This window comes from Pan paniscus, chromosome 1 (genome assembly GCF_029289425.2).
Source record: "Pan paniscus chromosome 1, NHGRI_mPanPan1-v2.0_pri, whole genome shotgun sequence".
In the NCBI taxonomy this organism is placed as follows: Eukaryota; Metazoa; Chordata; class Mammalia; order Primates; family Hominidae; genus Pan; species Pan paniscus.
The window spans coordinates 168,348,715-168,364,787 of record NC_073249.2 but is presented as its reverse complement, the minus strand read 5'-3'; the positions used below and the strand labels follow the sequence as shown (position 1 = coordinate 168,364,787).

At 37.8% G+C, this 16,073-nt stretch overlaps 1 protein-coding gene across 25 annotated transcripts in view; it reads right to left on the bottom strand.

Annotated features, from left to right (window-relative positions):
- OMA1 (OMA1 zinc metallopeptidase) overlaps nucleotides 1-16,073 on the bottom strand; it is a 263,442-nt gene that overhangs the window by 197,764 nt on the left and 49,605 nt on the right. Inside the window, exon 9 of one of the 25 annotated variants that reach the window (XM_063600964.1) lies at nucleotides 8,888-9,044. The exons of the other annotated variants lie outside the window; for them this stretch is intronic. Coding sequence (XP_063457034.1) covers nucleotides 9,027-9,044 — 18 coding nt within the window. The 3' untranslated portion in view covers nucleotides 8,888-9,026. Of the gene's footprint in view, nucleotides 1-8,887; nucleotides 9,045-16,073 lie in introns of those variants that run through there. 25 annotated transcript variants of the gene reach the window in all.

Here is a 16,073-nt window from a genome sequence, read left to right as displayed (position 1 = left end):
TGTTAATTTTCTTTCCCGAGTGAGAAGTTTACCTGTCATGGCTGCTATATCAGTGTAGTGCCTATGTTTAAGCACTGCACTGGCATCAGTAAAGGAGGAGAGTATGGAGTCCAGCAGGTAACAACTGGCACAGCTGAGTGTGGCAATGAGAGATGCAAAGCAACAAAGAGAGGAATAGGATGCCATCCCCTATGATCTTTGCGTATTCAGTAAAAACTCTTCTCTTATCCTTAAATTCGCTTATTCAGTCTTTTTAATACAACAAATATTTAGAACACCACAGTGAGTAAGGTGCTAGGTACACACTGGTCAGAATAGTCATGGTCCCTGCCCTCATGTAATTTACTTTGTATTTCTCCGTTACTGGGCATTAGAATTGTTCCCACAGTTGTGTCTATTTGGCTTTTATAAATTACCCTGCTATAAAAACTTTTCTTTAAAAAAATCTTTTCTCACCTCCATTTGGAGATATGTGAAGTCTAACACCCAAAATAGAATGATCTGATCAAAGAGTAAGCACAGGTAGATTATACTTTTTGTTATATAGGACCGAACTGCTTTCTACCAGAAAGGCTTTATCAACCTTTAATGTCACCAGCAATACAGGCATACTTGAGTTATTCACAATTATTCACATAAGATTTCATGACTTTTATCTAGATAATTACATAATTTCAAACCTCAGAATCCTTAGAAAATAACAGCTCAATTTTACAGATGAGGAAACTGAGTCTCAGAGAAGTTAAATGCCGGGCAAGGAACAAAAAGCTGGCTTGGTAAATGTTTTTAACAGCTTTATTTGCTAAAACTTGGAAATAACCAAGATTTCCTTCGATAGGTGAATGGATAAACTGTGGGATATCCAGACAAAAGAATATTATTCAGATCTAAGAAGAAATTAGCTATCAAGCCATGAAAAGATATGAGGAACCTTAAACGTATATTGCTAAGAGAAAAAAGCCAATCTGAAAAGGCTACATGATTCCAACTATATGATATTCTGGAAAAGGCACAACTATGGAGACAGTAAAAAGATCAGTGGTTGCCAGGGGCTAGGGGGAGGGAGGAATGAGTAGGCACAGAGTGTATTTTTATGGCAGTGAAACTACTCTGCATGATGCTATAATGGTGGATACATGTCATTATACATTTGTCAAAATGCACTGAATGTACAGCACCAAGAGTGAACCCTAATGGACTTTGGGTGATAATGATGGGTCAACATAGGTTCATCAATTGTAACTAATATTATCACTCTGGCATGGGATTTTGATGGTATGGGAGGCTGTGAGTATGCGGGGACAGATATATAAGGGAAATCTCTATACCTTCTACTCAACCTAAAAGTTGAAGCTTTAGAGTCTAAAAATAAAAGAGTCTACTACTTAAAAAAAAAAAAAAAAAAAAAAAGCTGCCCTGGAAGTAGAAAAGCTGGGTTTAGAACCTGTTTTGTTTTTACTGCTTTTGCTCTACATGCTTTTTGTACTCATGCTTTTTTGCACCACATGATATTTCTTGAGTAAATTTTTTACTGAATAAATGTACTTTGGAGATGTCTGAGCTAGGTTTCTTTAATTGCTAGAAACACTATATGTTCTTCATACAGGTTTTCTATCACTACTTCTTCATGTGTGAACTGTTTCTCCTCCCCAACTATCTATCAAGCAGAATCCTGTTATGACCATACATATTTCTATCAAATCTTCATCTACTTTGCATAGTAAGATTCTATTGGATGTCTTGGTAACTTATTTTTTCTTTTTTCCTTTCCTTTCCATATTCATTTTATATATTTCAGGGCGCCAATGTCTTTTTATTTTTATAAATTCTAATCTATCTTATTAAATATACCTTCATCTCTTCAAAAGTGAGCAAAATTTTCCTACCATATAGCTAGAATATGTCTTTCCACTTCCTTTACTTTGTTCTCTGTGTTTAACTCCACGCACTGCACATAATAGGCACTTAACAAACGCATGCTAAATTTTAAACAAACATTTATAGAACACCAGCTATGAATAAATCATTATGATAAATGTCATAGAGAAAATACTCTTAGGAGTTTACGGTTTAAGAAAAAGCAGGAATGTATTTTAATAGCAAGAATATATGGTTCTGAGAATCCTGAGGAAGATTTGAAGTTAAATATAGAATTAGCCAGCCTAAAGACTACAACTATGAGTGAAAGAAACTAACATCTACTGTTCACTTTCTATGTGCCTTTCACTGCGTGAGGTATTTTACACATCTAAATTGACATTGGAATTTGAACCACTTTTGAAATCTTGGGCCTGACATAAAATACTTATCATTAAAATGTCTATGCCAAAGAGAGGGGGACAAGGGAGAGAAGACAGCAGAACCTTACCTACAGAAATGCACAAGTATGTACATCCAACATCTAGGAGATATTGCTATCCTGATTTCACATATGAAGAAAACTAAAGGTTGGATTAGGTAACTTTCTCCAAGTTAGATGGCTGAGTCAGAATTAAAACCGAAGACTCCTAAGACCACTGTTATCTTTATATTACTATTTCCTGTGACCATCTTTCTCCCGTTCCCTTCCTACATGCTAAATTTCTATAAGGGAGTGGAAGGACTGTTCAGTTCTACTGCCAATTTTTCTATTTTTCACCCACTATTATATTGCTTATCCTGCCTATTATTACACATCATGCAATCATTTAACAAATATTCACTAAGCATCTCAACTTGTCATAGGTACTATGGATACAGCAGTGTACAAAGGCCTTACACACTAGGGTAAAAGCCAATAAACAAATAAGGTAATTTTAGTTAAGTACATGAAGAAACTAAAGAATGAGGTGTGTTGGACGGAAAATGAGTACATGGAAGGGAAGCGATTTAAGATTATGGGATCAGAGAAAGCCTCCCCAGGACAGTGACATTTGCCTAAAGAACTGAGGGAAGAATGTTTCAGACAGAGAAATCAGCAAGTAGAGGAGCTGTAAGGAGGACACTAGCTTAATGGGGAACATACACTGGTCTTGTATGTTTCCTAGACCAAGGAAAGCCTAAGGAAAGGGGCATGTGGTGAAGTTGGAGAGCTAGGCAGTGGCCAAATTACGTGCCTGGAAGACATAGGAAGAGTCTGGATTTTTATTCTAAGTTAGATGAGAAGCCACTAGAGAGTTTTAACCAAGGAAAGGACATTACAATGATCACTCTGGCTACATATTGAAAATAGGTTGTTAGGAGTTGAGGTAAAACGTTACATCGTGAGGTGAAAAGTGACAACAGGAAATGACTGCAGTAACTTGGGAGGAGATGATGGTGACTTTTACTAGGAAAGGAGCAGTGGCGAAGTTGAGAAGCCCACAGATTCTTAATGTACTTGTTGAAGCAGTCAAGATTTTTTCATGAATAGGATACAGAAGTGAAGGAAAGAGGAACTGAAGATGAGTCCTAAATTTCCTCTTCTGTTTTAATAGCTTTTCTTTTATGATGCTGCTCATGCATTTGAGGATAATTAACTTGCTCACAGTAAATAATTACTGCAATATAATATCGTATTGTCAATTAATGACCCCAGCCCATAAATTCTTTTAAAGTTATTGTTTTTATCAAATTGTCAAAACAAAATCATTTATGCTTGTAAAATGAATCAGAAACTTAAAAACATACCTTTCTACATTTTGAAGGTAGAACTAATTAGTAACTAGGCAATTGTTCTCTGAACTTTTGAAAAAATTCTCCAAATTAAATCCCATCAGGGCTAGGCGTCCTTTTCTTTGCTAATTTATTTTGACTCTATGGGTTCTAATAGTTTTTTAAATTTGATTTATTTATACCTTACTTCTTTCTAAAATTAATTTGAGAAGCTTCGTTCTAGCTATAATTTCTACTCCTAGCTGCATCCACTCTGGCAATTCCCCTCCCCCCTCAACATGCATATACTTTAATTACTTCTGATTTTGACCTGAGCTATTAATTAACATCATCTAACTAAAAATAACATTCTCTCAAATATTTCAGTTTTCTTGCATGTTACCGTACCTCTTCTCCTGATCCTATTTACATTTTACTCTTTGTCTAACTAATCTAATGATTATGACTTTGACTAAATTTCCCAAAGAATCAACTACTGTCATTTTGCTTATTTCTGCTTAATTTTATTAATTATATTTTCCCTATTTGAGACATTTATAGTTCTATATTTCTTTTCTTTTTCTAATATAGACACTTAAACTGATAAAATTTTCTTTAAATAGATTTAGTAAAAACTCATGAAAATATAACTACATCATTATAAAGTTCATTGATTACAAGGCATCCTCTTATTGTCTATAGATTTCTCTCTTGCTTTACATGTGCGGAATTTTAATTTTCATGTGGTTATCCATCTTTTAATTTTTGTTATATTAATTTTACTATACTATGTTCTGATGATTGGAACCATAACTTTTTGTTTTATTTATTTATTTATTATTTCAATAGGTTTTTGGGGAACAGGCAGTGTTCGGTTACGTGGAAAAGTTCTTAAATGGTGACTTCTGAGATTCTGGTACACCCATCACTCAAGCAGTGTACACTGTACCCAATGTGTAGTCTTTTTTTTTTGAGACGGAGTTTCACTCTTGTAGCTCACACTGGAGTGCAATGGCACGATCTCATATCACTGCAACCTCTGCCTCCCGGGTTCAAGCAATTCTCCTGTGTCAGCCTCCCGAGTAGCTGGGATTACAGGCATGAGCCACCATGTCTTGCTAATTTTTGTATTTTTAGTAGAGACAGGGTTTCTCCATGTTGGTCAGGCTGGTCTTGAACTCCTGACCTCAGGTATCTCCTGCCTCGGCCTCCAAAAGTGCTGGGATTACAGGCGTGAGCCACAGCGCCCAGCCCCAGTGTGTGGTCTTTTACCCTCACCACCTTCTCACTGTTTCCCAAGCCCCCAAATTCCACTGTATACTTCTTATGCCTTTGCATCCTCATAGCTTAGCTCCCACTTATCAGTGAGAACATAACATTTTTATATTATGTACAGATATTTTTGTCCAAGTTTTATGATCAATATTTTCATGAAAGATGTGTATTTGAAAATATATTCCTGGTGGAGCCAAGATGGCCAAATAGGAACAGCTCCAGTCTACAGCTCCCAGCGTCAGCGACACAGAAGACGAATGATTTCTGCATTTCCAACTGAGGTACCGGGTGCGTCTCACTGGGGATTGTTGGCCAGTGGGTGCAGGACAGTCGGTGCAGCGCACCGAGCGTGAGCTGAAGTAGGGCAAGGCATCGCCTCACCCAGGAAGTGCAACGGGTCAGGGAATTCCCTTTCCTAGCCAAGGAAAGGGGTAACAGACGGCACCTGGAAAATTGGGTCACTCCCACCCTAATACTGTGCTTTTCCGACAGTCTTAGGAAACGGCACACCAGGAGATTATATCCCATGCCTGGCTCAAAGGGTCCTATGCCCACAATTACTAGCACAGCAGTCTGAGATCAAACTGCAAGGTGGCAGCGAGGCTGGGGGAGGGGTGCCTGCCATTGCTGAGGCTTGAGTAGGTAAACAAAGCAGCTGGGAAGCTCGAACTGGGTGGTGCCCACTGCAGCTCAAGGAGGCCTGCCTGCCTGTGTAGACTCCACCTCTGGGGGCAGGGCATAGCCAAACAAAAAGCAGCAGAAACCTCTGCAGACTTAAATGTCCCTGTCTGACAGCTTTGAAGAGAGTAGTGGTTCTCCCAGCATGCAGCTTGAGATCTGAGAACAGACACACTGCCTCCTCAAGTGGGTCCCTGACCCCCGAGTAGCCTAACTGGGAGGCACCCCCAAGTAGGGGCAGACTGACACCTCACACGGCCGGGTACTCCTCTGAGACAAAACTTCCAGAGGAATGACGAGGCAGCAACATTGGCTGTTCACCAATATCTGCTGTTCTGCAGCCTCCGCTGCTGATATCCAGGCAAACAGGGTCTGGAGTGGTCCTCCAGCAAACTCCAACAGACCTGCAGCTGAGGGTCCTGACTGATAGAAGGAAAACTAACAAACAGAAAGGACATCCACACCAAAACCCCATCTGTACGTCACCATCATCAAAGACCAAAGGTAGATAAAACCATAAAGATGGGGAAAAAACAGAGCAGAAAAACTGAAAATTCTAAAAATCAGAGTGCCTCTCCTCCTCCAAACAAACGCAGCTCCTCACCAGCAACAGAACAAAGCTGGACGGAGAATGACTTTGACGAGTTGAGAGAAGAATGCTTCAGACAATCAAACTACTCTGAGCTAAAGGAGGAAGTTCGAACCCATGGCAAAGAAGTTAAAAATCTTGAAAAAAGATTAGACAAATGACTAACTAGAATAACCAATGCAGAGAAGTCCTTAAAGGACCTGATGGAGCTAAAAACCATGGCACAAGAACTACGTGACGAATGCACAAGCCTCAGTAGCTGATTCGATCAACTGGAAGAAAAGGTATCAGTGATGGAAGATGAAATTAATGAAATGAAGCAAGAAGAGAAGGTTAGAGAAAAAAGAATAAAAAGAAATGAACAAAGCCTCCAAGAAATATGGGACTATGTGAAAAGACCAAATCTACATCTGATTGGTGTACCTGAAAGTGACGGGGAGAATGGAACCAAGTTGGAAAACACTCTGCAGGATATTATCCAGGAGAACTTCCCCAATCTAGTAAGGCAGGTCAACATTCAAATTCAGGAAATACAGAGAATGCCACAAAGATACTCCTCGAGAAGAGCAACTCCAAGACACATAATTGTCAGATTCACCAAAGTTGAAATGAAGGAAAAAATGTTAAGGGCAGCTAGAGAGAAAGGTCGGGTTACCCACAAAGGGAAGCCCATCAGACTAACAGCGGATCTCTCAGCAGAAACTCTACAAGCCAGAAGAGAGTGGGAGCCAATATTCAACATTCTTTTTTTTTTTTTTTTTTTTTTTTTTTGAGACGGAGTCTCGCTCTCGCCCAGGCTGGAGTGCAGTGGCGCGATCTCAGCTCACAGCAAGCTCTGCCTCCTGGGTTCACACCATTCTCCTGCCTCAGCCTTCCGAGTAGCTGGGACTACAGGCACCCACTACCATGCCTGGCTAATTTTTTTTGTATTTTTAGTAGAGATGGGGTTTCACCATGTTAGCCAGGATGGTCTCAATCTCCTGACCTCGTGATCCACCCACCACAGCCTCCCAAAGTGCTGGGATTACAGGCGTGAGCCACTGCACCCAGCCCTTCAACATACTTAAAGAAAACAATTTTCAACCCAGAATTTCATATCCAGCCAAACTAAGCTTCATAAGTGAAGGAGAAATAAAATACTTTACAGACAAGCAAATGCTGAGAGATTTTGTCACCACCAGGCCTGCCCTAAAAGAGCTCCTGAAGGAAGCGCTAAACATGGAAAGGAACAACCGGTACCAGCCACTGTAAAAACATGCCAAATTGTAAAGACCATCGAGGCTAGGAAGAAACTGCATCAACTCACGAGCAAAATAACCAGCTAACATCATAATGACAGCATCAAATTCACACATAACAATATTAACCTTAAATGTAAATGGGCTAAATGCTCCAATCAAAAGACACAGACTGGCAAATTGGATAAAGAGTCAAGACCTATCAGCGTGCTGTATTCAGGAAACCCATCTCACATGCAGAGACACACATAGGCTCAAAATAAAGGGATGGAGGAAGATCTACCAAGCAAATGGAAAACAAAAAAAAGGCAGGGGTTGCAATCCTAGTCTCTGATAAAACAGACTTTAAACCAACAAAGATCAAAAGAGACAAAGAAGGCCACTACATAATGGTAAAGGGATCCATTCAACAAGAAGAGCTAACTATCCTAAATATATATGCACCCAATACAGGAGCACCCGGATTCATAAAGCAAGTCCTTAGAGACCTACAAAGTGACTTAGACTCCCACACAATAATCATGGGAGACTTTAACACCCCACTGTCAACATTGGACAGATCAATGAGACAGAAAGTTAACAAGGATATCCAGGAATTGAACTCAGCTCTGCACCAAGTGGACCTAACAGACATCTACAGAACTCTCCACCCCAAATCAACAGAATATACATTCTTTTCAGCACCACACCACACCTATTCCAAAACTGACCACATAGTTGGAAGTAAAGCACTCCTCAGCAAATGTAAAAGAACAGAAACTATAACAAACTGTCTCTCAGACCACAGTGCAATCAAACTAGAACTCAGGATTAAGAAACCCACTCAAAACCACTTAACCACATGGAAACTGAACAACATGCTCCTGAATGACTACTGGGTACATAACAAAATGAAGGCAGAAATAAAGATGTTCTTTGAAACCGACGAGAACAAAGACACAACATACCAGAATCTCTGAGACACATTCAAAGCAGCGTGTAGAGGGAAATTTATAGCAGTAAATGCCCACAAGAGAAAGCAGGAAAGATCTAAAATTGACACCCTAACATCACAATTAAAAGAACTAGAGAAGCAAGAGCAAACACATTCAAAAGCTAGCAGAAGGCAAGAAAATAACTAAGATCAGAGCAGAAGTGAAGGAAATAGAGACACAAAAAACCCTTCAAAAAATCAATGAATCCAGGAGTTGGTTTTTTGAAAAGATCAACAAAATTGATAGACCGCTAGCAAGACTAATAAAGAGGAAAAGAGAAGAATCAAATAGACGCAAGAAAAAATGATAAAGGGGATATCACCACCGATCCCACAGAAATACAAACTACCATCAGAGAATACTATAAACACCTCTACACAAATAAACTAGAAAATCTGGAAGAAATGGATAAATTCCTGGACACATACACTCTCCCAAGACTAAACCAGGAAGAAGTTGAATCTCTGAATAGACCAATAACAGGCTCTGAAATTGGGGCAATAATTAATAGCTTACCAACCAAAAAAAGTCCAGGACCAGACGGATTCACAGCCGAATTCTACCAGAGGTACAAGGAGGAGCTGGTACCATTCCTTCTGAAACTATTCCAGTCAACAGAAAAAGAGAGAATCCTCCCTAACTCATTTTATGAGGCCAGCATCATCCTGATACCAAAGCCTGGCAGAGACACAACAAAAAAAGAGAATTTTAGAGCAATATCCCTGATGAACATCAATGCAAAAATCCTCAATAAAATACTGGCAAACCAAATCCAGCAGCACATCGAAAAGCTTATCCACCATGATCAAGTGGGCTTCATCCCTGGGATGCAAGGCTGGTTCAACATACACAAATCAATAAACGTAATCCAGCATATAAACAGAACCAACAACAAAAACCACATGATTATCTCAATATATGCAGAAAAGGCCTTTGACAAAATTCAGCAGCCCTTCATGCTAAAAACTCTCAATAAATTAGGTATTGATGGGACGTATCTCAAAATAGTAAGAGCTATTTATGACAAACTCACAGCCAATATCATACTGAATGGGCAAAAACTGGAAGCATTCCCTTTGAAAACTGGCACAAGACAGGGATGCCCTCTCTCACCACTCCTATTCAACATAGTGTTGGAAGTTCTGGCCAGGGCAATCAGGCAAGAGAAAGAAATAAAGGGTATTCAATCAGGAAAAGAGGAAGTCAAATTGTCCCTGTTTGCAGATGACATGATTGTATATCTAGAAAACCCCATCGTCTCAGCCCCAAATCTCCTTAAGCTGATAAGCAACTTCAGCAAAGTCTCAGGATACAAAATCAATGTGCAAAAATCACAAGCATTCTTATACACCAATAACAGACAAACAGAGAGCCAAATCATGAGTGAACTCCCATTCACAACTGCTTCAAAGAGAATAAAATACCTAGGAATCCAACTTACAAGGGATGTGAAGGACCTCTTCAAGGAGAACTACAAACCACTGCTCAACGAAATAAAAGAGGATACAAACAAATGGAAGAACATTCCATGCTCATGGCCAGGAAGAATCAATATGGTGAAAATGGCCATACTGCCCAAGGTAATTTATAGATTCAATGCCATCCCCATCAAGCTACCAATGACTTTCTTCACAGAATTGGAAAAAACTACTTTAAAGTTCATATGGAACCAAAAAAGAGACCTCATTGCCAAGTCAATCCTAAGCCAAAAGAACAAAGCTGGAGGCATCACGCTACCTGATTTCAAACTATACTACAAGGCTACAGTAACCAAAACAGCATGGTACTGGTACCAAAACAGAGATATAGACCATTGGAACAGAACAGAGCCCTCAGAAATAATGCCACATGTCTACAACTATCTGATCTTTGACAAACCTGACAAAAATAAGAAATGGGGAAAGGATTCCCTCTTTAATAAACGGTGCTGGGAAAATTGGCTAGCCATATGTAGAAAGCTGAAACTGGATCCCTTCCTTACACCTTATACTAAAATTAATTCAAGATGGATTAAAGACTTAAATGTTAGACCTAAAACCATAAAAACCCTAGAAGAAAACCTAGGCAATACCATTCAGGACATAGGCATGGGCAAGGACTTCCTGTCTAAAACACCAAAAGCAATGGCAATAAAAGCCAAAATTGACAAATCGGATCAAATTAAACTAAAGAGCTTCTGCACAGCAAAAGAAACTACCATCAGAGTGAACAGACAACCCACAAAATGGGAGAAAATTTTTGCAATCTACTCAACTGACAAAGGGCTAATATCCAGAATCTACAATGAACTCAAACAAATTTACAAGAAAAAAACAACCCCATCAAAAAGTGGGTGAAGGATATGAATGGACACTTCTCAAAAGAAGACATTTATGCAGCCAAAAGACACACGAAAAAATGCTCATCATCACTGGCCATCAGAGAAATGCAAATCAAAACCACAATCAGATACCATCTCACACCAGTTAGAATGGCAATCATTGAAAAGTCAGGAAACAACAGGTGCTGGAGAGGATGTGGAGAAACAGGAACACTTTTACACTGTTGGTGGGACTGTAAACTAGTTCAACCATTGTGGAAGTCAGTGTGGCGATTCCTCAGGGATCTAGAACTAGAAATACCATTTGACCCAGCCATCCCATTACTGGGTATATACCCAAAGGATTATAAATCATGCTGCTATAAAGACACATGCACATGTATGTTTATTGCGGCACTATTCACAATAGCAAAGACTTGGAACCAACCCAAACGTCCAACAATGATAGACTGGATTAAGAAAATGTGGCACATATACAGCATGGAATACTATGCAGCCATAAAAAAGGATGAGTTCATGTCCTTTGTAGGGACATGGATAAAGCTGGAAACCTTCATTCTCAGCAAACTATTGTAAGGACAAAAAACTAAACACCGCATGTTCTCACTCATAGGTGGGAATTGAACAATGAGAACACATGGACACAGGAAGGGGAACATCACACACAGGGGTCTGTTGTGGGGTGGGAGGAGGGGGGAGGGATAGCATTAGGAGATATACCTAATGTTAAATGACGAGTTAATGGGTGCAGCACACCAACATGGCACATGTATATATATGTAACACACCTGCACGTTGTGCACATGTACCCTAAAACTTAAAGTATAATAATAATAATAAAAACAATACATTCCTTTTTTTAGGATTTAGTTTCTTATGCCACTTAAATTTTATTTTTCATATTATTCAGCTGAATTATTTGGTAGTTCCTTACTTGATCTGTGGTTTTCTAACAATGGCAGGGTGCAAGCTAGTTACAATTATATTTAAACAAACAAAACTGTATATTTTATCTAATTCCTGATTGTCAGTAGATTCTGGAAAGAGCACTGTTGCAACCAAGCACTTCACTGACATATTGTCCTATGTGTTTCATTTACTAAGGATCTTCCACCATAAAAAAAAAAAGTTAGTTTTTGTAGATATCATACCAAAGTGTATTAGTTCCACTGTTTTTTGTTTTGTTTCTTTCTCCTAAACTCTTACACTTCCTCCAACAGCAAGAAGTATAAGAACTTAGGAGGAAAGAAATATCTTCCTTATACTTATGAAAAGCAAGGTCCAGAGTCATTCTTACTCTTGTATGCCTTTTTACCTAGCTAGCTTGTAAGAGCCTGTCTTTGCAATGAAGATTAAACACTTCATAAGTTTAAATATCTAAGCTTGTCATTTCAGGGCTTCCCATGGATGATACTCTGGGAATCTCCTAAAAACCCATCTTGAGAAATGTTAACTAAATAAAAAAATATGATATAGAAACCACAATCAAAGAAATGAAGACATGTACAAATGTATCTTTCCCATTGTTATATGCAGCTTGGATTTCCTGGTGCCTTTTCAATATTCTTTCTTTTTTTAGACTTTTTTTTTTGGCTTTGGGCATTTTAATTTGGTTGTGCTATGTTCCTCTATCTTCCGCATCAATGAGTCTTTGCTCTGGGGTATCAATTCTGCTCTTTACAGCCTCCACCGAAAGTTTTACAGCTTCTCTGTTGAATTCACGAGTTTAACAATTTTCTGAAATGGATTTATCTTACATTTGTAAAGTCGTTCTTTCAGCTTCTGTCACTTTCAGTGCAGTTAAATCAACCTTATCATGCCAGCTTCAGGTGGCACTGCTTCTGTTCTTGCCACCTTGCCTGTCCTCTCCCATAAAGTAACATTTTTAAGTTTGACCTGAGATTTGGTTTTGTTTTTCGTATTTCTGCTCTTTAAAGCTTATCTCACTGGGGAACAATGAGTATTTCAGAGGCTTTGTTTTGTGTTGCTATTGCTGAATTTTGTTTACATGAGGGTCTTGTGGAGTTATTAAAGGCACTTAGACATTCAATAATCTTTTAAATAAGATTATCCTCATTTTTCCTTTCAACTCTGTTTTTCCAACTCTTGTACACTTACCGTTCTGATTTTTTAAAAGTCTCTCTTACCTACCTCTTAAGTCTATTCCTGAATAAGAGAAAAGTGTCTGCAACATCTTTTATTCCATTAGGGTTAATTTGGGTGGCCTGAGTTCTAAATAGATTCTACATAGATTTCTCGTGAAGACACATTTCTCAGGTTGTTTGAAAACTGATTATTTGCAGGGTGATGCTAAATTATCACCCCACAATCACTTGCTGGCCACAAGGAAGAAAACCACCTTAGCAAACAAAGAACCAGGCCATCACCATCCAACCCACTGATGGCCTTCAGCATCACCAGATGTGGGGCAGCCAGGTATTAAGAGACTTCCAATGCAAAGCACTATGAAGCTTAGTTGCATCACCTATAAAATATCCTTCCCAAAATTTAATCTCTATTTACAGGTATATATAGAAACAAGTTGGAAATACGACGAAGAAGCAATCAAGTTAATCCAGAATCTACAATGTGGGATTATATGTACTCACCAATTCAATGTCAAGTTTTAAAACAAACAAAACAAAAGGGAGGGGGGTACTGTCCTAAAGTCAAAAGGACTTTAGGGACGTAAGGACCAAATGCAATGTGTGGATCATGAAGTATCCTAATTTAAACAGGCCAACTGTAACACTGCTGAGATACAGAAATCTGATGTAGACAGAATATTTAATTTTAAGGAATTACTATGAGTTTCCTTAGGCATGATAATGTTATGATTATGGAAGAAAATGATACTACTTTCTGAAATGCATACTAAAGTTGACGGAGCTCAGGACATATCATTCCAAAATAAGACTCCAGGAGACCAGACTATGCCACCCCAAATATGCCTCTTTAGCATAAGAGTTATTTTCTACTAATTATTTTGGGCAATAGCAGACATAGGGGAAGTTCTGAAAACAGGAAGAAGTTACCGTTTTCTCAGAGAAATATGTATCTGTGAAGGAAATCTCTAATCTGCAAGTATGTCTCCCTCTCTGTACCAGAAAGAGAAGGATGACTCTAAATCACTGGAAACTCTTATCAACAAAGAAGGTACAATTTACATAACAAACCTTACCCTTGCTCACTGCTTTTCCTGACCACCTCTCTACAACGTGGCTTTCCCTGCACCTTTCTGTCTTAGTTTCAGTTGAAGATGGTATTTACACCTGAACTCAAAGCCACCTCTTGGAGAATTATTCATTCCATGGGTATCTCCCAGGTATACAGGAAGTATACATGTTAAAAAGCTTCCATTTCCCTCTTGTTAATCTGTCTTTTAATACAGGGGTTCATCTCAACTAAGAACTATGAAGCATAGAGAGAAAATTATTTTCTCCTCCCCTATAAAGCCCTGATATCTGGGCTTTATATCAAAATACTTCTGAGAAAAACAGAGATGGGACAGATGAAGCAAGTGTATAAAAGGATTATACTGTTCAATATCAGTGGGTGAAAAATAGGGGCTCATTAAGCTATTCAAATTATTCTCTATCTTGACATGTGTTTTAAACATTTATAATAATGGTAAACTAAAAGTTAAAAAAAAAAACAACCTTTTCCATTGTCTTCCATTCTCCTCTACCATTTTTGCATTCCTATAACTTCACCCTTGATTTTACAACTATGTTTTTAGTTCTAAATGGCTCATGAGAGGTTTAAATTTTAAATATTTCTCCTGGAAAATGAAACTAGTCCCTTTATACCACCTCTATTTCCAACTCTCTCCCTTAATTTCTAAAAGCAAGCATATACTTTTAAGAAGGCCTAAGGAGTTAGGTGTCAATGGCCCTAATCCAAAGACTCACTATGCAATAGATTTAACAGAAATTAGAGAGAATAGTGGGTAACTACTTTAAAAGACAGAAAAGAAATACAACAAGGATAATGCCTATATGGCTACTTATTAACAGAACAAAAACTCTATAAAGGAAATCTCTAAGTCATTTCAGCATTCCTTCTTGCCTATATAACTATGTTTCTTGAATTTTCTTTTGAACTAGTTGTAACATTAATTACAGTTTCCCTCATTAATGAGTTAAATAAAATCTCAGATATGTGTTCATTTTATATTTGAATGATTCATGATTTCACCTTTTAAAAAAATTATTCTTTAATTCATTTCATTTCCTTTCACAAACACTGCAATGGAAATTGGATTCTGACTAGTTTTTGAAGTGTTCTAAAGTAAATAAGTATAAATAACTGAAGTAAATAATTTAAAGTAAATATAAAAAATTAAAAATTAAGGGCCACCTTGACATAGGACAATTATCCTCTGGAATGATAAAATAATTAGGAAAGGTTTTCAAACAAACCTGTAAAAACATTTTATAATCAACCATTCCTAAAATATGAACATGATAAAATCCTACCATTTGCAACAGTATGGATAAATCTGGAGGACATTATGCTAAGTGAAATGAGCCAGGTACAGAAAGAAAAATACTATACAGTCTCACTTATATATGGAATCTAAAAAAGTCCAACTCAGAGAAATTGTGAGTAGAATAATGATTACCACAGGCTGGGGATCGGGGAGTAGGAATCGGGAGGTGTTGGTCAAAAAGTATGAAGTTTCGCCAGCCAGGGCAACACAGCAAGACCACATCTCTACAAAAAAAAAAAAAGGCCAGGCATTGTGGCACATTCCTATAGTCCTAGCTACTCTGGAGGCTGAAGTGGGAAAATTGCTTTAGCCCAGGACTTCAAAGCTGCAGTGAGCTATGATTCCACCACTGCACTCCAGCCTAGGGAACAAAGCCAGACTATAGATAGATAGATAGATAGATAGATAGATAGATAGATAGATAGATAGATAGATATTAAAAAGTATAAACTTTCAGTTAGGAAAAGTAGCTTCTGGAGATCTACTATATAGCATTGTTACTACAGTTAATAAAAATGTACTGTATATTTGAAAATTGCTAAGAGAATAGATTTTAAACATTCTTGCCACAAAAAGTAAGTATGTGAGGTGATTAATATCTTAGTTGGTTTAACCATTACACAATGTATACAGATATTGAAACATCATGCTGGACTCCATAAATATATAAAAAATTTTAAAAATTAGTTAAAGTAAATAAAAAATAAACACTTGTATTGAAAAAAAAACTGGCTATATTTATTCCCAGTAACAACTAAAGTATTTATGAAACAACTGCTAATACACATCAGTATTCTGACAGGTATTACATATCAAGTAAAACATCAACTACTTATTCACAAAAAGTAAAAGTAAGTTTAAAAAAAGAAGCAAAAAATGGACAAAAATTAATGCC